At 41.0% G+C, this 20,377-nt stretch overlaps 1 protein-coding gene across 1 annotated transcript in view; it reads left to right on the top strand.

Annotated features, from left to right (window-relative positions):
• PPP2R2A (protein phosphatase 2 regulatory subunit Balpha) overlaps positions 1-20,377 on the top strand; it is a 34,387-nt gene that overhangs the window by 11,645 nt on the left and 2,365 nt on the right. Inside the window, exons 3-8 of the mRNA XM_005428949.3 lie at positions 14,628-14,725; positions 17,622-17,787; positions 18,252-18,364; positions 18,588-18,765; positions 19,389-19,553; positions 20,073-20,242. Coding sequence (XP_005429006.2) covers positions 14,628-14,725; positions 17,622-17,787; positions 18,252-18,364; positions 18,588-18,765; positions 19,389-19,553; positions 20,073-20,242 — 890 coding nt within the window. The remainder of the gene's footprint in view (positions 1-14,627; positions 14,726-17,621; positions 17,788-18,251; positions 18,365-18,587; positions 18,766-19,388; positions 19,554-20,072; positions 20,243-20,377) is intronic.

Consider the following 20,377-nt stretch of genomic DNA (forward strand, 5'->3'; position numbering starts at 1 on the left):
TAAAGTATTGGTTTTTTCTGTAATAATACTAAATTTTAACCTGCGGTGTGTGTTCTGGATTGGCTTCAGCAAAAAGAGAAAATGAAGCTATTGCAGAGCTCTGTCTGTAGCTTTCTCAGTGACAAGAAAGGCATTGCCTGAAGGCTTCTTTTCTCTATGTGCAGAACAATGGCCCAGTATGTTATTTCCAAATATATTGTTATTTGCAAACAGACCAGCAGCTCCTGGCTGCACTGTGCTGTGCAGCCTATTGAAATTCTGGCTGTGATTCCAGCAGAGATTTTTCCATAAATAGCTCTGTACTACTTGGGAACACAAACCCTGAAAAGATCTGAAGTAAGGTCTGCTGAGGGACTGTTTTAGCCTGTTATTAGTGTGTACTTCTGGGTAGATAGTATCGTGGATGTGAGGAATTTTTCTATAGGGTTATGTAGAAGCTGTCAGCCGGAATTAAAAAGTAAATAATTACCAATCAAATTAGATCCAAGGACTCACGAATCACCTGTCTTGAGCATAGGGGAAAAAAGGATAATAATAAATATGAGGAGAAGCAAGTAAATTCTCTTTCTGGATTTTTTAAAATAAACGCTATTAGGTAATAACTAAGCATTAGGTTAGGGTTCAAGTAAATACAACTTGAAATTAAAATTATTTATTCTTTCCATGAACAGACATCAAAATTTGTGCTGATTGGATGTTTGTTATATGAATTAATATCTGCACTGGGAAATGGGCTGTATTTTCCAGTGCTGTGTAGGTAAACACCCACCTGAATAAGTAATACAGTAATATTTTATAGAATATTCAGTTATAATTGGTGTAAGCTTGAGTAGTTTGTAGTCTTGAGGAGGAACTTGTAAACATCCTGTGAAATAGAAAAGAGGTGAATAAATACTTCTGTGTTTTGCCTGGGTCACAGGGCAGATTCTCTGCTGATCCTGTTGCTCGTAAACTTTTTTTCTAAGATAGAATAAATCCCCTTTTAAAAGCAATCAAAGAGCATAAAAATAACTTTGGCATTTGAGAAATCCCTACTCAGAGTGGGGACTCTGGAGTGTTCTTAACCCCTGGTTACCATAGCAAATGTGTTTATCAGGTGTCAGAGCAAGGATGGGATCACTGAGAACAGCTCCACAGTAGATCCTTAGGACATTGTCTCAGTGCAGATCTCTCAGCTGTACCTACTGCTCCTCTTGGATGTTTATTTAAAACCTTTAGGTGTGGCCACTGAGCAGTCTCAAAAGGACCTCTGATATCTTCACTATCCGGAGCCTTGGGTATGTCTGAAGTCACCTCTGCTGAAGGAGCACCTGCACTGTGGGTGTGGGGTGCACACAAGGCTGCAATGGAAATCAGCTGTGATGGAGCTCTGAGGCACTGACTTTGTGCTGATAACTGGGGATAGCTTGGAGTCACAGAATCCTGGAATGGTTTGGATTGCAAGGGATCTTAAACCCCATGCAACGCCCCCCCCTGCCATTGGCAGGGACATCTTCCACTATCCCGGGGTGCTCCAAGCCCTGTCCAACCTGGCCTTGGACATTTCTAGGTCTGGGGCAGCCACAGCTTCCTTGGGAATTCAATCTCAGCCCCTCACCACCCTCACAGGGAGGAATTTCTTCCCAATATCCCATCTTGACCTACTCTCTTTCAGTTTGAACCTATTCCCTCTTGTCCTGTCTCTCCAGGCCCTTGTACATCGTCCCTCTCCATCTTTGTTGGTAGGAAGAACAGCTGAACTGCTGACCCCCTTTTCTTCTTGAAGGCCTAGGTGGTATTTCTGAGCTTGTTCACATTTTTCTATTTCATGAATATTCTTTTTCATTCTTTGGAGGCGCATTGAGAGTAGCTCCCTGAGAAACTGGGAAGTTTCTCTAAATAAAGCAGCTCTGCACTCCAGCAAAGCCCTTCTGCTATCAAGGGGTAATTAGCCTGGGTTTGCAAAACACATACATTGCCAACATATTTATCACAGAGAGAAGAAATAAAGCTTTAAAGCTTCAATAAGACTCAGTCAAATACTTCTAATGCATTTTGGGGAATCCTTATACTCTGTATAACTTACATTTCAAAGCATGTCTTAGGAGAATTATGGAGCGCTTGTGTGAGCATTATGGATAAACCCTGAGGAGCTTTGAGAGAATGAACTGTGACTTAGCTCTGTGCATACAGGTTTTCCAGGGAGTGGTGGCATGAGATGGAGCTGGGGTGTCCTGAATCCTTATAGATTCCTAGGATGCACTTTATCTCCAGATCTGTAGGAGGGGTGTTTTCTACAGCTCACAAATGTCATAAATAGACATTTAATTTCTTTGTTTCAGCATGAAGTTTATTCTGGAAAATCAGTAAACATGAATTTTTGTCTTCAGCAGTGCTAAAATTCAGTTGTTACCCTCTTGGAAATTGATACACAGTTTTGCTGCAACTTTATTAATGATAGGTTGTAAGTTAAAGCTCTGCAGGCAGAAAAGATGTTGGAACAAGTCATGCACCAGAGTATTAAAACCAGGCAAATGCTGTGTTAAAAGATAAATAATCAAATCTGTTATTTGTAAGGTTTTTTTTGTCTCAGCTTTCCTTCTATTGCTCAACAAGTCCCAGTTTTGTGAGTGATATGATAGAATGTTCAGGCACCTGAGGGGATCTCAGATTAGGCAATTGTGGGCATGAAGTTGGTTCCTGCTGGAGTTAATTTTGTTCCTCTGTAATTAGATATGTATGATCTGTATGCAGTTGTACGAAGGACAGAAATGATGAGCAATTCCGAAACTAAATTCCACACAATACAAATATAACTAAACCATTCTGTGATCTTTGCCTCAGAAATCAGTGTAGGTTTTGGTAACTGCAAGTGTTTCTGAAAGAACTAGAACTAGTGTGGATTGTGTGTAGCACTTAGTGCAGCTACTTTGTTTAAAGGGATAAGGCGTGGTTGAAACAAGAAAATTCCAAAGAAAGGAAGCTCTTTCTTGTGTAATTTAGCCAAATTATCTCTGTGTTGCAGTAATCCCTAATGTTTTATCTGTATTCAAAACTGTAGAAGCAGAGTACCCTGACACTGCCAGTCTCCCTTCAAACAAACCATAGATTTCGTATTCTTGCCTTTTAGCAAATATTTCACTTGGGGATAAAAGAAATTTGCTTTTAGGTAGAGTTTTATTGCTGCAGCACCAAAGAACACGTGCATGCCCATTTTTTCAGTACATTTAAGGAAGGTTTGGTTTTGACTCTTGTGGGTTGTTAAAAACTTCATTGGTTCCCATAATTCTGTGGCACTTGATGGAAGCATGAGGTTCTGGGCTGCTTTGCATCGAAACAGGAACACAGTATCTCCAGATTAAGTGTAATTGACGTGGCCTATGATAGCGGCAGGGCACAAGCAAACCTAGGCCAGGTACCCAGGATGTCAGATGGATTTTGCGGCAGATGATGTTTTGAAACAAAGTGACTTAGGAATTATAATGCATTTAACACATGTTGCTTAGGTAGGATATTTTTTAAATTTTGTGTGTCTGGTTGGTTTTTTTTTCCCTATTTCCTATCAAACTCAGCGTTTCTCATGGAGTGCTTAGGGGTGCATAGCCTTCGATTGTGGTGTTATCTAACCTCTGGATAACTACTGTTCCCAGGCTTTTTTTGGTAATCCTAGACTGTGAGTGAAGAGGAGTTTTCACTGTAATTGAAAGGGGATTGATGCAACAGTGAGTGTGACACATCCTCAGTAGGAGGGCCACTCTTCTTTTCCTCTTCCCCGCCTGAAAATAGATTTAAGCTTCAGGAGCTGGAAGCTCTCAGCAGCTGAATTTTGTGATGTTGGGAAACTGAACCCCAGAGTAGCTTTTCCATCAAACAGGTGCCTGGTATTTAAAAATGCTGAAATGCTGAATTTACTGCTGATTTCTTTTTTGTTTAAAAGCAGAATAATTCTGCTTGGAAGGAGGATAGCTTGTGGACAGATTGAGCCCTTTTAAAATAAAATTATTATTATTTTGTAATATTGAAGTAGCTGCAAGGAAAAGGCTCAAGGAGATGCTGTGACCTTCAACTGCTCATTCCTGGTCCTGGATAAATGTTGTAGTTCCACAAACTGTGAAACACTTACCCTCCTTTCTGAGGTGATTTCGGCTGGGTACCAGGAGTGGGGCTGGATTTCTGCCACTCCGGCCTCTCCTGTTTATGATATTAATAATCTGGTGTCAAATGTCCTGGGAACAGTTTATGAAGGTTGAAAGACCTTTGTTTCAGCCAACAATAGACCTGAATTAGTATGAATAGGAAAAGCAAATAGGCGCTTCCTGTCATATTTGAAGGATTTGAAGGAATATTTGAGTTTGGGAAGTGTGTTTATTAAGACATGTGAACTAAGTGCTCATCACTTGCTCTTTGTCCCCAGCAAAATGTTCCCTGTGAATGTGTATTTCTGTTACCTTCCTAAATATGTTTGCAGTGCTAGTAACATAAGGTGGAGTCCCCTGTTTGAATACATTATTTAGGATATTCTTTGGGGGAAAAACTCAATACCTGTGTAATGAAGATTAAAAAGGGGTAATTGACTTAGTTATTGCTTTCCTAATCACATTTATTCCTGGAATGAAAACTTGGAGGCCTCTTGCAAAGACCAGAAACTACTAGGATAAAGTGAAATGATGGAGTGATGCCTCAGCTCCTCTTGAGGTTGAGCTGCCTTTCACAGAATGCTGTAACTGCTCTGTGTGGTTTCCGGGCAGAAGATGCCTTTAGAGCCTACAGGGAATTCTTGTCAGGTATTAAACAATCCCTTATTATTGAGTCTGAAGTATTTTCAAGCTGATGTAGCTGATGTTGAGTTGAAAAATGGCTCTGTCTTGAACTGGTAAGGTCCCCACTTTGCAGTAGTGTTCACATGGAGTTACTGGGACAGCAGCAATCTCCCAGAGTTGTGGAGCTCTGGAAGAAACTTCAGACACACACCCCTTCAATTCCAGGATGGGAAGGACTGTAGGGTAGATTGCCTTGGGTGTACCTGCAAAATACATCCTCAGAGCTGGAGGCAGCTCCCAAGCCCTTGCAGCGAGGGCCATGACTCCTGTTTTGCTGATGCCAGGGTGTTACATTTTTCACATCGCATCAACTACTGCTGGACCCAGATTAACCTTTACCTGTTAAATATGGAGTGCCTGAGTGTGGGCAGCCCAGTTAGCAGGAGTTTTTTGGGGTGTTTATTTGTGTGGTCTGTTGTAAATGTATTTGTTTTCCTGCTTCTCTGCATGTGATCAGGCTGCTTGTGCCTTCTTCTGTTCTCTCAACTAGATCATGTCCAGCCAATGGGCAATGCATGTACTGGGAACTCTGGTTTGTAGCATCTTTTGAATTAAATTCATTTAACTGATATTCTTATTCTTGGTGGAAGGAGGGAATTTTCCTGTTGATCTCCTTGCATGTGTTCTGAAGGGAACTGCAGTCATGTCTTAATGTTTAAAAATAGAAAGCAATTAATCAGCATGATGAGGGTTAATGGTTTCTATCCAGAAACCAAACAGTTTTGCCTTTGTTTGTATAGAGAGAACATTCTTCTATCTGCTGTTTTTGTAACAGGAGAGGATTTTTCACAGTAATTTTTGAAACACTTACTAATAAAAACTTATTTGGGGTTAAAAACCCCAAAACTATTAAACTCTCTCATCAGATGAAAGGGTTTCAAGGGGCCAGTTCAGGACTGTTTCCTGCTAAGAAATCCTAACCCCATGGGGTTTCTTTCTTCTGTAGGTTTGTAGTAAAGTTGGCTTGAAAGGAGTTACAGAGTGCAGTGCCAGACTTGGTGAGCAGAAATAAAACCTACAGCCGGTGGTTACAGTGACCATGGTACAGGTATTGCCCAGTGGATCACAGTTCTAAATCAATTTAAGGTGTAAAAGTTCCTTCCTAAAGCTCATGGTATTATTTTTCAGTGTGAATGCTTTCTTTTCACAAAGATAAAATTTCAGAGCAATTTTATGTCATTTTCAGTGGTAGGAAGCAGGGACACATCAGTATCTGACACATCTGTTTTCAGAGTGCTTTGACGTGCTGCTGTTTGTCATCTCTGTTTTTTTCCCTGCCACCACAGGTGTCTTCGAGTCCTGTGTACTGGAGACTTGAGTTTCCTACTATAGATGGAGACAGGAAGCCAGGAGTCTGAGCTTTAAATAAGTTTTCTTTCTGTTCTAGCAAAGCTAGATTTTGGCCTTGTTGTAGATGGAAGCTCGTGGAGACTGCATAGAGAAATGCAGTTAATTGGCATTTTGGGTGTGGGCTTGATGGCCTTTGTAAATCCAGTTCTGCTAGCTAAAGATATGGTCGCTCCTGAGTGTGTTCCTTGCTTTCCCCCACTGCAAATTTGCCCATCTGATGCCTTCAGCTTAGTCTCAGTGAACTCTGTTAGCTTAGCGGAACTCAAATTGTTTAACAGAAATGAAATGTGTTACCATTGTTCACAGAAGTTCGAGGTGGTGGCAGTGTCTGTTGAAGAGGATTGTAAGTGTTCCCTGTAGGGATTTCTGCTCCTTCTGAGAGTTGCTGGGTTTGCACAATTCTTTGTTGGTCTCTTGCCTTGGCCCAAGAATGGACTGCGGGGGAAAATAATGGTAAATTTAGTGGTGGAAACTTGTCCTGTGTGGAGATGATGAAGCAGTTGCCCAGGTGAGGCACAAGTGTGTGCCAACCACAAGAGTTAAAACATTCAGTGTGCTGCTGCCTATCTGACCTGGATTGTAATGTTGACCATAGATTGTGCTTTCTCTGAATTCTGTTTAAATGAGGATGTTATTTTGATGCCACAGTTAACGTGAGATCCCATAAAGATTTCTGGATGCATAAGAAGCTGCTGTTCTAGATGAGAGATTAGCAGATGGTGATTCTGTTCTTTGCTTTACTCTTATCTTGTAAAACACTTAAAGTACATATTTGTTCCTATCCCAACTTGTAGAAGCTTTTGAGTCGCTTCTGTGATAATCCTGTTCTCTGCAGTTCCAATGCCATCCTCTCACTTTGGCTTTGCAAGGAGGAACAGCTTCTGGTGCATGGGACAGATGGATTTGGAGTTGTTCTGCTCTGAGTGCTGAGCCCAATAAAGCTATTTAGGAGCATTACTGGCCTTGCATAAAACTTAGGGCAACAAGATTAGGGCTGGTGCCGCTGTTCCTGCTGTGGGAGGGGATGGAAGTTTGCTGTTGTGTTTTCTAGGAAGCCATGAGGCTTAACAAAAGTTATTTGCATGAATTTCCAAAACCACCAAAATAACATTGTTTTGTACTTGAGTATTAAGTTGCATTATCTCTAGACTATCCAAGTGTTACAAATGCAGCTCTAACTTCTATGCTGTCCTAATACACACGAATCCTGTGGAGTCTTGGAGTACTGATTCTTTCCCTTGCCTCCAGTTCTACCTCCCATTAAAAAAAAAGTGGCTAATTCCAGCTCCTGCTTCTGAAGACTGGTGGTAACAGAGTGCTCTTGATGTCATTGCTGGTACATGGATTTGACAGCACAAAGAGTGATCTCAGGAGGATGTGGCACACAGAGCTGTGCTTTGCCATGCAAGAGTAGAGTCCTGCTTACCTGGGAGCCCACTGTGAGCAGGGCAGGCATGGGGCATGCTAATGTTGCATAGGAAGTAACAGGAAAAGCTTAATTAAGCAGTATCGAACTTTTATTTTAGGGAGCTAAATAAAAAGTTAAAAATTAAACGTGTAGTAGTAACAATAATGGGTAATAATAATGGCTTTCTAATCCAAAGTTGAGCTCATTGTTGAACTAGAACTTCCCTAGCATATCTTTCCTCAAAGGATAGGCAAAGTTGGAGAAGGAAAGGGAAAAGAAATGGTGAATAAAAGAAAAGGAAATATAGAGGAGTCCAGGCAATTAGAGTGAATTTATGGTGGCTTTGGCCTGCTTGACAAGGTTTATATTTGATTATTTTACTTAGGTGAGTAATTTATGCTGTGGAATACTATGTGTATTCCCTGTTTGGCCACTGGTATCTTGTGTATGCTGCATGTGGGTAGGGATGTAAATAGGGCTGGGTGAGTCTCAGCACTGAAGTGCTTTTTCACCAAACAGCACTAAATGCTTTCAACATCAGCAGGAAAGTGATGACTTTGTCATGGTCATGTTTTTAATTGTCAGCCTCTCGGGGCTGTTCAAGTGAGTTCACTCACTTGGAGTGAATGTGCAGGGCAAGGAGCACTTTGTAAATCTTCCTCCTCTCTGTACAGCTCCCAGATTTGCAAAGCAAAACCCAGCAAACCCAGCCTAATTACTGTCTGCTGGAGCTGCACCCTGGGCTCCTGTGTGTTTGTGTCTGCCCCGGCAGGGCCAACAGCACTGAGGAGCGAGTTGGCCATCAGACAAATTTCCCTCCCTGGGAAGGAGGGCAGCTTTGTGCTGCAAAATTCCAGAGCTGGTACTTGGGAGAGAACAAGGAACCAGCTGGCTTTGGCAGAGATGCATGGCACAGAGGGAGGATTTTTGCCACAAGGGGCAATAACCCCTTTCTGGCTTTTCTATGTCTATGTGCATTTCTTCCTGTCCCCATATTTTAAGGAATTAATATATTTTTAATGCCCTCTCTAGTAGAGAAGAGATCTATTTAAAGGACTTCTGGAATGAGTCTCAAGTAGTAAATGGAACAGTAAGAATGCCTTCTCCCAGCTGCCTTTGGATTTGTTACCTAGTCACTTCTGGGAGATGGAATGAATGCAGGGAATCCTTCGGGCAAGTGAATGAAGAAGAGGGAAATGAAGTCAATAGTAAAACTGGTCATGGTAACTTTAGAGCATACAATCCTTGTGTTCCCTTCCCCCTCTCCACAGACTTCAATTAGGGATGAGGCTGGAATGCAGAGGGTGTTTTGTTTTATACCGCGGGCACTAAACAGTTCATGGCATTTTGCTCTCACTCTTTTCCGAGGGTGTGAAGTTGTGGTGCCCTGTGTTGGGAGCTCTCCTCTGCACACAGACTTGTAGTCACCCTGCTTTAACCTCGTTTAAACAGCCTTCCCGTTCACTTTGGGATTAACACCTCACTATCTACCTTCAGAGATGAATACACAATATATCAGGACTCTGGATAAAGGAGTAAATCCAAATCACAAACAGTGGGGTGTTGGTGGGATGACTCAGTACATTGTGGAGCTACTTAAAATATTTTTAGCCTTGGAAGAGCTTTTGTTTTCTCTCCAGTGTCTTTCATTGTTTGATTGGGGTTTGTTCCCAGTGATGAAGTACATAATTCCAAAACAAAACCGTTATTGGAAACAAGAAAATCCAATCAAAAGCCATAAATTTCTGTCATTAGCTGTGACTTGAGCCGGAGTTTCTGGAAGCTGCATCTGTTCAGTGGTTTGAAGCAGGGAGGTTTTGTCTCACCCTGGATTGGAAAGGACCAAACAACCCACAAGTGATTTCCACACACTTAAATGTCTGCAGGTTCTCCTGGACAGATACTCTTGGTCTCTCTAGGAAGAATGGCTCAGGTATATTCACCATTTGTGCATCAAATTCAAATATTTCACTGTCTTTATCTCTCATTATGTTTATCCACTCCTCTGCTGCTTCCTCAGGTTGAGACTGTTTGAGCTTCTGTGGATTTTAATACTAATCCTAAAAGCTGGTTTCTTAATGTTTTTCTTTTGAGACCGTTTCTGAAGTATCCTTGGAATGATTGATTGATGTTTAGTTTGATGAAAATAGCTTTTTCAGGCTGATAAACTGAGGATGTGGTCTCCACATTGGGTCAGGAAATTCAGTTTTCACTTGCCAGGACAGAATTGCCAAACTGTAAATAATCTGCTCTGCTTTATGGATTTTTATAATCTTTTTAAGATTATTTTTAGTTGCTCCTTTGGAAAATTCCAGAAATGGTATTTTGAGCCACTGGGAAGGTAGATAAACAATACTTTCTAAATAATTTTAAAATGCTTTTTTAAATGTTACAGTTCTTTGTTCAGTCCTTGGAAACATCAAGAGGTTGCTCCACTTGTGTAAACACTCTGATTTACTTGCTCTCTTCTTAGGCAGCAGATCAATGTGATTCCAAAAACTTGCACAGAAACCTTTTGGGTCTGGTGAAATAAAGACTCTCTTTGTTCCTGCCATGATTGACTCGCTGCTGCAGAGTAGGTGACATGTTTTGCCTACCAAGCATGTTTTCTAAGCAGAGTTTATATAAAGTTCATGGAACATTAAAACAGATAGCCTCTTCTCTACTAATAAAATCCTCTTTATTATGTTATTGGAACAAAGTTAATACAGAATCGCTTTTCAGGTTTGTGATGGGCCTTCTGGAATGAAGTCATCGGATTACAGTTTTCTTTTGCTGGTTTGGATTGATGAAGCTGGTTTATTCCCTTTTTCCGTAGACATTTGGACAGCGATAAAAGTTCATCACAATCCTTTCTTTAAAGTTTCAGAAAACTTGATGGTGACAGTGTACATGTTCTGCATTCACTGCAACATGTGGAGGGCCCCCAGAGTGTGAAAGTGTGTTTAAGTATTTGTCCCTGAGTTTTTCTGGTTCTAAACACCGCTTTTAACTGGAGAAAAGGCATTTGCGATCTGTTGGATTCCTTTATTCTACTTTTTTAATTTGAACTGGTTCTCTTTCCAGTGCACTGGCCTAGTGGCCTCAGAGCTTTACCAGAAGCTCTGAGATGTGTTTTATCCTTTTCCTATTCCCTATCAAAGTCAAACACCATGTTTTGATTTTATTTTATTGGCTCCTCCAGTTTCTGTCTCCGTGTCTGCTGTGGAAGAATTTAGTCCTGCTTGAATCCAGTCGAGTGTCCAGATCTTGCTAGTGGTTTTGATTTTTGTTTGAGCACTTGAAAAGGGAAGATGTCTCATTGAAGCTTAAAAATCTTGAAGCAGTTGTGAAAATAAAGATGATGTGCAGAAGGAGAGGAAAGCTTTGCCAGATTGTAACTGCTGATCAGGGAGAGCTGTAGGAAGCTTCAGATGGCTCTGGGGGAAGCAGGCTCTGCCCTGTCTCCATGTGCTGATGGATCAGGGACCAAAACCTGTCTTTACTTTGAGATTTTTGTGATCAGTGGCTTGGTTTGACTATAGAGTTTTATGTCTCTGAGGTGGAGATAAAACTATGCAGCAGCTCTGTGTTTCCATAGTGTTTTGCTCAAGCTGCTGTAGAACATTTTTATTCATAAATAGATTTCAGGTTATGTAGGTGATTCCTACCCCACTACCCCTTTGCTTTCAGGTCACTAAAAAACATTACTTGAACGCATTTAGCAGTCTCAGAAGTGTTTCTACAACAATAAGTGTCTGTGAAGCGATAATGAATGGAACTGAAGGACATATATATAGATCTGTGCAGAGAAATACTTGTAAATGATGTAATAACCTCTGAATTCTTTGTCCCAAGTTATGCAAGAAGGAGAAACCTGGTTCACTTGGTACTGGTATTGCAGGTGCCCTGCAGGAATGAGGGTGTACCTTGCTGTGTCCTGATTTTTGCCTTTGTTACAATCATGTCTTCATCTCCTGTAATTGATGCTGCCATGTAGTGTTTTAAACCCTCAGCACTGGCAATGTCACACTGCATCTTGGTGTCAGAGATGTCCTGAGATGCTTGAGGGGAAGAGAAAACAAATCTGATCTCCAGTTTACGGTGTGACAGCAGATAACGCTGTGGCCTAGGAGGGGTTTGGGTATCAGATAAGGGGTCAGTGGTTGTTTATCTCTGACATCGTGCTGGGAGAAAGGGCACTGAGATGCATCCTATTTCCAGCAGCCATCAGTGTGGTGACAGTAGGGCGCTACGCATCTGCTTCTCCCTTAAATATCCCTTCCAAGTGCTCCTGGCACTGGGAAGGGATCATTCCCCAGTGTGTGGCCAGCAGGAGCAGCTCTGTGTTTGCAGGCACACACCTAGGGAGAGGAAGGAAAACACCACAGGTTGGGGATACTCTCTTGTGGTGCTAAAGGGATAAAATCATCAAGGAGTTAGAATTATCATTGCAAAAAAGAAGGATAAGATGGGTACATGTTTAGGGCAATGAGGATGTTAACACAGATGAGAATCCACAAGTGAATCCAGGCACTGGGGAGGTTGAAAAGCTCCCTCTGTCATTTCTCCAACACCTTTAAATCCACCCAGCTCAGCACCAGTGTTTTGATGTCTGGCTGTTGCTTTGATGAAGGTATGGGAATGTGGAATTCCAAACAGGGTGTTACTGGGTTTGCATGTACAACTGCTTGTTTGCTTTCTAGTACAGATTTCTTTGTAAAATCTATATCTTGGCCCTGGTTTGGGATTACTTAAGCAGAAATCACTTTTTCTGTCACATTTTTAGCACCTTTTTTTTCCTTTGGAGAGGGAATGGTCCAAGATTGCACTGTGGAAGGCACGTTGGATTTATTGATGTATCTTGAGTTTCAAAACAAATTCATATTTTTCCATTGCGATTGCTGCTAAGGAATGTATTTGGTTTTAATTTAAAACTGATCCAATACTTGGAATGATCTGCATGGTGTCAGTCAGGCACTGGAGAGGTTTCAGTACCTTGTCACCACTGCCTGAGCCTGCTGGACTCCTTGGAGATGTGGGATGTGGGTGCTGAAAGTTTGTTTGTGCACTTGAGTCTGTGATAAAGCAGGGTCTGTATCAGCTTGGAAATCACTGGGGAAAAGCTTGGATTCTCCTGAAAATAAAAAAGGCAAGAATGTCTGGGATCTAAAGAAAAATGGTTGTCTTTCTGCTATGTGAGATTTGTATTATTATTAAATACAATATATAGCATCATCAGACCTAGGAAAATAGAGATTTTTGTCCTTAAACAAAGGTTTTTCTGGCTGCTGTTTCTGCCTGTTCTAAATTTTCCAGTGACTTTCATGAAATAAGTACTTTGATTAATTTATCCATCTGTTCTTAGATGGATATATGAGACTTCTAAGGCCATTTTTTTCTCTGCTCTTCTCTTTCCACATATATGGACACTTTGAGTTTGCTAATAATTCACTGTATTGTCTTACCAGTTTCAAGACTGTCAGAGCTTGTAGTGTTAAGTCTTTGTTTTTCTCAATAGTAATTATTCTGTGTACTTCTCACTGCTGAGATATGTTAGTGTGTTTTTCTTCAATTAATTGATAACTTCTTAAGTAAGGTCTTCTCCTATTGGAGGAGTACAACCATGTGCTTTGCGTTGTGTGAAAAAATCAAAATTGGACTGCTTGGTTTGCACCTCCCTCTTTCTGCACATTGATGAATTGTTTCTTATCTCTATGCCCCCTTCACCTGGGAGAGGTACCTGTGAAATACCATACCTGCAGCTCAGTGGTTTGCATCTTAAGTCTTACAGATGTGAGATAAATCACTTAATCTTGGTCACAAATAGAAGAATGACTGGCTTAAGTAACTGCTGCCTTCTGGGATGAAAAAATGATGAGCACTGGAATGAAAGTTTTTTTGTGTGTGATCTGGATCCTGGTTCAGTGAGGTACAGGCTGCGGTTGTATTTCTGTCCTCACTTCTGTTTGGAGACATTCCAGCCAGTATAAGCAGTGACAGTGGCAGGGAGGTTGGTGGGGCGATCTCTAGGGCAGTTTGTGCCGAAGAATAGAAAATTCTGTGGAGATGGTGTTTGGCTCTAAGTCAAGCAGGTATTGATCTTGTTTAAGTCTAAAATGTTATGAATGCAATGGAGAAAAAAGAAACCATCCCACAGAAAATAGTGTTTATCTACAGCTGACTGGCATGAAAGTGAAATGTGTATGTAAGACTTGTGTATGTAAAACTCTCAAGTAGTTTCTCTGTCAGAAAATTAGATTTATAGAGTTGTGTTTCAGTTTGGTGTTTCAAAAATGGTTTGGCGTCTGATTCAACTATTTGGGAGTCCAAGGACCATTTGTACCTTTGGAAATGTGAATGGGTGGGCTTGAGCTTAAGTTGTAATTTGTCCTTTCTGATGTACGAACAGCTCAGTTCATAGTAATAGGGGTTACTATTCTTGTCACTGTATATTTACAATTTAATTCTAGCACTCCCTATAAAAACACTTGTGATAACATAAACCTTCTTCATTCAGAAGAGGTACTCGGGTGTTTTGGAGACTGTTGAGGTTTTTTTCCTGGTTCTCTGCAGGTGTTTATTCCTTGCATTCCTTAAAGACAGATATCTGAACTTTTCTCCCTGATACCTTTTGCCTTTAAGATATCAAATGTGTACTGAGTCCTTAAAAAAAAAAAGGTGCTTTGAGATCATATGGGTAATGATTGAATCTAAATCATGCATTAGGAAAAATTGAGAAAATAAAGGTACACAGTTGCTCTAGGAAGGTACAGTCTGTATTATCTAGAGTCAGAGTAGAAAAACCAGTTCTAAGAAGCTGAGGACATTAAACCTTTAGGAACAAAGTAATGCACAACACCATGCTTGTAGCTCTGGCATGGTGATCTATAAATGCTTCTCAAATTTACGGCTTAAAAACTACTGTTATTTTTTGGAAGAAACTTCTACTTGCATTTTATAGATGTCCTTTAACTAAAGTATGATTTTTTTAATGGTTTGGGGTTTTTTTTAAATCATAGCCACTTTCTTGGCCACTTGCTATTTAGAAGAATGATTAATCTGGGGGATTTATTTTTGTTGTTCTGCAGCGGATATAATTTCTACAGTAGAATTTAACCATTCTGGAGAGTTGTTAGCAACAGGAGACAAGGGAGGGAGAGTTGTCATCTTTCAACAGGAGCAGGAGGTGAGTGCTGTCTAATTACACTATTCTTTCTATTCCCTTTTTAAAGACAAGGAGCATGTTTTTATAAAACATCTTACACAAAGTGCATGCCTGTGTGATAAGTGATTACAATACTGAAATTTAATGAACTTCGTGATAGAAGTTATTTTAAACACTCTTTGGTTATGGTATAAGGAATGTTGAAGGCGAAGACCAAAAAGGGGTAGGACACAAAAGACCCCCTTGAGGGAGCTGAAGTTGGTTCTTATACAATGACTCTTCTGGCTGTGATGATGATTTCAGTGTAACTGGGGATATTAAAAGTTGCCCTTTAGTAAGTGTGTGACTGTGACCTCAGATGTCCTTTTCCATGTCAATCAAGTAAAACAACAGAATCCCCATAGCAGAGGTATCTTCTCTCCCTTTATCCTTGTTTTTTGGTCTTTTGGTTCTACCTCTCTGTCATTGGGCAGCTGAGCTGCAGTGCCTGATTTTAACTGAGGCTGGAAGTTGGAAGTTGTTGTGGTTATAATGTATTTCAGGGAGAGGAGGTTTCAGGGAGATGTCACCTCACTGCCTAGAGATGCCATTGTTAGTTTTGTGTTGTTTTTCCTTCAATTTCCATTTTAAAACTCCCAGAGCTTGGGATTTCTGGTTCCCTGAGCAGAGGGCGGGTCTGTGGGCAAGGCACCGTCCCTGTGCCAGCAGCTCCTCTCGGTCAGTGGGGACATCTAGTGGGGCTGTGTGGCACCAGCTGTTGGAGTATTTTGTGGCTTTTTGTTGTTTTCCTTTTATTTCTTTATTATTTTTAATTCTTGAGTTGTAGCTTGATGCTTTTAAGAATCCACTTGTGTAGGTTAAAGTTGCAGCAGTTCCTTGCCTGCTTTCAGGTGAGCTATATTTAGATGACTTCTTGGTTTTTGGAGGATAATCCAAGCTCACATCCTTAGGAGCTGGGATCCAGGGATAGGAGGAACATCTGGGTTGTCAGATGAAATTCCACAGAATTGTTTTTGGCATTTTTTTACTTCTCTGTGTTTAGGGAATGATTTGTGTTTAGGGACTTACTTCCTTGATGCACTGGGAGTTGGTTGTTCCAACAAACTGTCTAGAGCAGATTTTATATGTGAAAGTGTATAAAATATAAGTGCTCTATTTGGAATTCTGTGCCCCTTTCTGCCACACTGCGCTGGTGAGCTTTGTAGACCACGCCTGCAGGAAGAGAAACACTGACATGGGCTGTGGGAAAAGCTGTGCAAACCTGTGTGGCTTCACCCACTGCCAAACTGCTGCCACCTCCGGGCTGGAATGTGGCAGCCAGGGCCATCAGCTCAGTGCCAGGCAGGAAATGAATCCTGCATCTCACAGAAACTGAGGAGGAATTTGCGTAGGCAGGGTGCAATTACCTAAATTGGAATTTAACATCAGGCGCTTGGGCCAACACCTCTCCTTGTTTGGAATTTTTTGTTTTCCTTTGAGCACTGTGAGACTGAGAGTTTAAATTTAGATTTTATCCCAAGGATGGATTTCACATGTTACTGGGTTTATGTATTATTCTGGTCCTGTAAAATTTTACTAGAATACACGCATAGAATATTTAAGCCTCAGTCGTTATGGTTAGTCTGGAATTGAAGGAAAGTTCCCAGTTCCCTGGATTTCCTAAGACATTTCCTACAGCACAATAGATTTCCTTTCCAAGTTGTTCCATGCAGTGACCCAGCTTCAGTTGTTAGTTCTGACTGAGGCTTAGAACAAAGTCCCTTCCATTCTCCAGGGTGGGAAAAGCAGTGTAAGGGGCAGGTGTGGTACAGAATTCTGGTGCCAAATGTGATGTCTAAGCATTTTGCTCCGTTATCCCTTCCCCGCCCCCAGCTTATTTTAAAGTACAAGAATTCCTGCCAGCTCTCAGGGTATGAAGCATGAGAAAATGATGCAAAGAATGTGACAAATGTGGGCCAGCAAGGGTTGTAGCAGATGTGTTTTGGTGAGCTACTGAGGGATTAAATGAGCCCATGGACATGAGACACCAGAGAAGGAAGGAGCAAAGTCCCCAGCCAGGAACATATCACAGCAAAGACATCTGATGGTGCAATCTCTGGAGTTGGTGGGACAGGAATAAATCACAAAATTCAGCTTGAAACCACTACAGGTGAACGTGGGGAGTACTACATGAGAAATGGGTCCAATTTTCTGCACCCAGTGGATGAAATTCAAGGTTCAGTCCATGCAGTGCAATATTTTGGTACCTAAGACACAGCTTTTGGAAAGAGGAATTGTGCTAATTTTTCAGTTTTGTAAAACCAGTTTTACACCTGGTCAGGTAACTGCAGGGGTGACTCTAATGCCAGAGCAGAAGTGATGAGCTTTTTCCCCTTCTAGAAAGAGGAAGAAAAAGCTGCTTAAACAGTTCAGAAGCTCTCAGGGGACTTGGAGATTATAAACCAGAATAGTGGAGCTGCTCGTATAAATTTAGAGGTGCCATGTAGGATTTCCATAGTGTGCCTGGAATGCTGAATGTACTCACAGAGTAGATTTGCCATTTGTGTGTCTGTGTTGCAGGGGAAGAAATATTCCCTTTAAACAGCAAAGATGGAAAAATTAAAGATGAAAAAACTTGTAGTTTGTTTTTGTTGTTTTTTTTTTTAATAGGTAAAATTTTAGTTTGTTCAGCTGCTCAGCATTAACGTGAAAACTTGTTGGAGATGTTACATTCTGTGGAGAGTTTCTGGAAACTTAAGCTGCTGCATAAACTGTCTCTTCTCTGATGTTTTCTTAGCCAAAATAGTAGAAACTTTAATAAATTTCTAGCCACAGAGATGATGCTCATCTTATTTGGTTGACAGGATCATGAAAGTCAAGCAGGCTGTAGCCAAATGTACATTGTATACATGTCTTGATCATTTAATTCTCTTTTTAGAACAAAACCCAGTCTCACAGTAGGGGAGAATACAATGTTTACAGTACCTTTCAAAGCCATGAACCAGAGTTTGACTACTTGAAAAGTTTAGAAATTGAAGAGAAGATCAACAAAATTAGGTGGTTACCCCAGAAAAATGCTGCTCAGTTTTTATTGTCTACAAATGGTAAGTATTTTGCACCATAACATGTTATTATGTAGGTTTGCTATTAGGATTTGGTATAATCCTCTCCAAAAGGCTGGAATCAAGCAGGGTTTAACTGCAAGGATCTGGGGATGTGGTTCTGGTTTCCCTGGGCACAGGTGTCCCCAGCATAGAGTGGGGTATTTGGGATTTAGTTGCTTTACAGCCCCTGTGTACAGCTCATGTGTGCATGAGAGTCCCTATGTCAGAGCTTACATTGATCATTCATAGCAGTGCCTGTCCTGACTGAAACTTGCTCTAACTCGTATAAAAAGAACATACTATGGAGGAGGTTTTTTAATGCTTTTTATCTTGTCTTGTTTTCCCCAAGCAGCATTTTTGTCTTTTTTGGTGCACGTGGGTGGCCTTGTCTTGTTTGAAGGCATCAGCTGTGATGACTGGTGTCTCCACAGCTCTCATTTTAACCTGTGGTTGTTTCATTGCAGATAAAACAATAAAGTTATGGAAAATCAGTGAAAGGGACAAAAGACCCGAGGGTTATAATTTAAAGGAGGAGGATGGGCGATATAGGGATCCTACTACAGTTACAACACTACGGGTGAGTAGCTTACAATCAGCTAATTCCTCCTCTCCCAGCCCATGGCTCTGGGAGGAACCACCCCAACACATCATTAACTTAATCTTTCCTGTGATGGCCCTTGGCAGAAATACTGACTTGTAAGATATTTCATCCAGCTTGAGATGTTGAAGGACTGTGCTGAGCAGTGCTGATGTCTGTGGTAGGTTGGGATCTCACTCTCGCCCTGCTCTGTGTGTTGCAGGTGCCAGTGTTCAGGCCTATGGACCTCATGGTGGAAGCCAGCCCACGAAGGATATTTGCCAATGCCCACACATACCACATCAATTCCATCTCCATCAATAGTGACTATGAAACATACCTGTCTGCAGACGACCTGCGGATCAACCTGTGGCACCTAGAAATCACTGACAGAAGTTTTAGTATCCTTTTGCCATTGTTCTGTGGGATGGGAACAGGAAAACTGTTGTGTTTTATTTCCTTTCATGAGAGGTGTTTAGTATATATACAGAGAATTCATCTCCATTAATCCTGGTTATTTCTCCCTAGTAATTGTAAGGGCTTTTACTTCTGCAGAAGGAATGGTTTGGTTTGGAAGGGACATTAAAGCTCATCCAGGTGGGCAGGAGCAGGTTGCTCCAACCTGGCCTAGGACACTTCCAGGGATGGAGCAGCCACACCTGTGTGAAGTTTTTAATACAAAATAGCATTTTATAACATAGCAGTATAATTAGAATTTAAGCAAATTAAAGTTCTGTATTAAATACTTGGGAGATAATTTGTAGTATAGAATTAATTACTACTGGACTGTGGAGCAAAACTGAAGCAGGTTTTTGCTGCTGTAGGAATTATCCTGAAACTGATTCAGAATGTGATATTACCACCTTGCTTTGTAGAAAAATTGTGTGGCTTGATTTTAACTCTTACCTGGATTGTGCCTGGGTCCCACAAGCCTGAAGTAGCATTTCTGAAAGCATCTAAAACTGAAAAATACCTTGGGAAAAACCCATTTCGCTGGAGGCAATTCCTTAAAGGGCTGCTGCAGATATTGTAGATATCAAGCCTGCCAACATGGAGGAGCTGACAGAGGTGATCACAGCTGCAGAGTTCCACCCCAACAGCTGCAGCACGTTTGTCTACAGCAGCAGCAAAGGCACAATTCGCCTATGTGATATGAGGGCATCAGCCCTCTGTGACAGACATTCGAAGTGTGAGTGCTGCAGTTTAATGTCTCCCTGTGCCAGAGGACATTTGCTGTTTGAGTGTATCAAACACTGAATGGTTTGTGTGGATTTGTGTAGAATTCCTGTAGTATATTGAGTAGATCTAAAGCCTAAAATCTAAATAAATCTTATATTTATGTTTTCCTGGAGTAAAAGTAGTGAGTAAAATGAGTAGCAGCTTCTGTTTGGACACCAGGGATGGCTTTTTGCAGACTTCTGGTGGTTAAAGGCCATTTGGTCTGTACTTGACGCTGGAAATCTGGTGTGAATCAAGACTTCACATATAACCAAATAATTCATTTTTCAAGAAGCTGACTTTGGCTTGCTACAACAGTAGAGGGTTTGGCAACTGTATTACAAATGTTTCTTCTTAAAAGTTATTTTATATAACACAGAGTAACACAAGGTAGAAAGCTTATTGAGACAATGTTAAAGTAATTCAGGTGTATCTTGTATCGAAGAGACACAAACTGACCTGTTGAAATGCCTGTCTTATTTTCCGACAGTGTTTGAAGAACCAGAAGATCCTAGCAACAGATCATTTTTCTCTGAAATAATCTCTTCCATATCTGATGTCAAATTTAGCCACAGTGGTCGATATATGATGACTAGAGATTATCTGTCAGTGAAGATCTGGGATTTAAATATGGAAAATAGGCCTGTGGAAACATACCAGGTATTGGGTGAAAATCATGTGGGCTGGAAATTAAAAAACATGGACAGGGGCTGAATCTTACTGATAGTCTTGATGTGGCAGTTACAGTTTTTTCTCTAGATTCAGGTAGAGCATCCCTGAGGTTTGGGGATTTCA

This window comes from Geospiza fortis, unplaced genomic scaffold, assembly GCF_000277835.1.
Source record: "Geospiza fortis unplaced genomic scaffold, GeoFor_1.0 scaffold176, whole genome shotgun sequence".
In the NCBI taxonomy this organism is placed as follows: Eukaryota; Metazoa; Chordata; class Aves; order Passeriformes; family Thraupidae; genus Geospiza; species Geospiza fortis.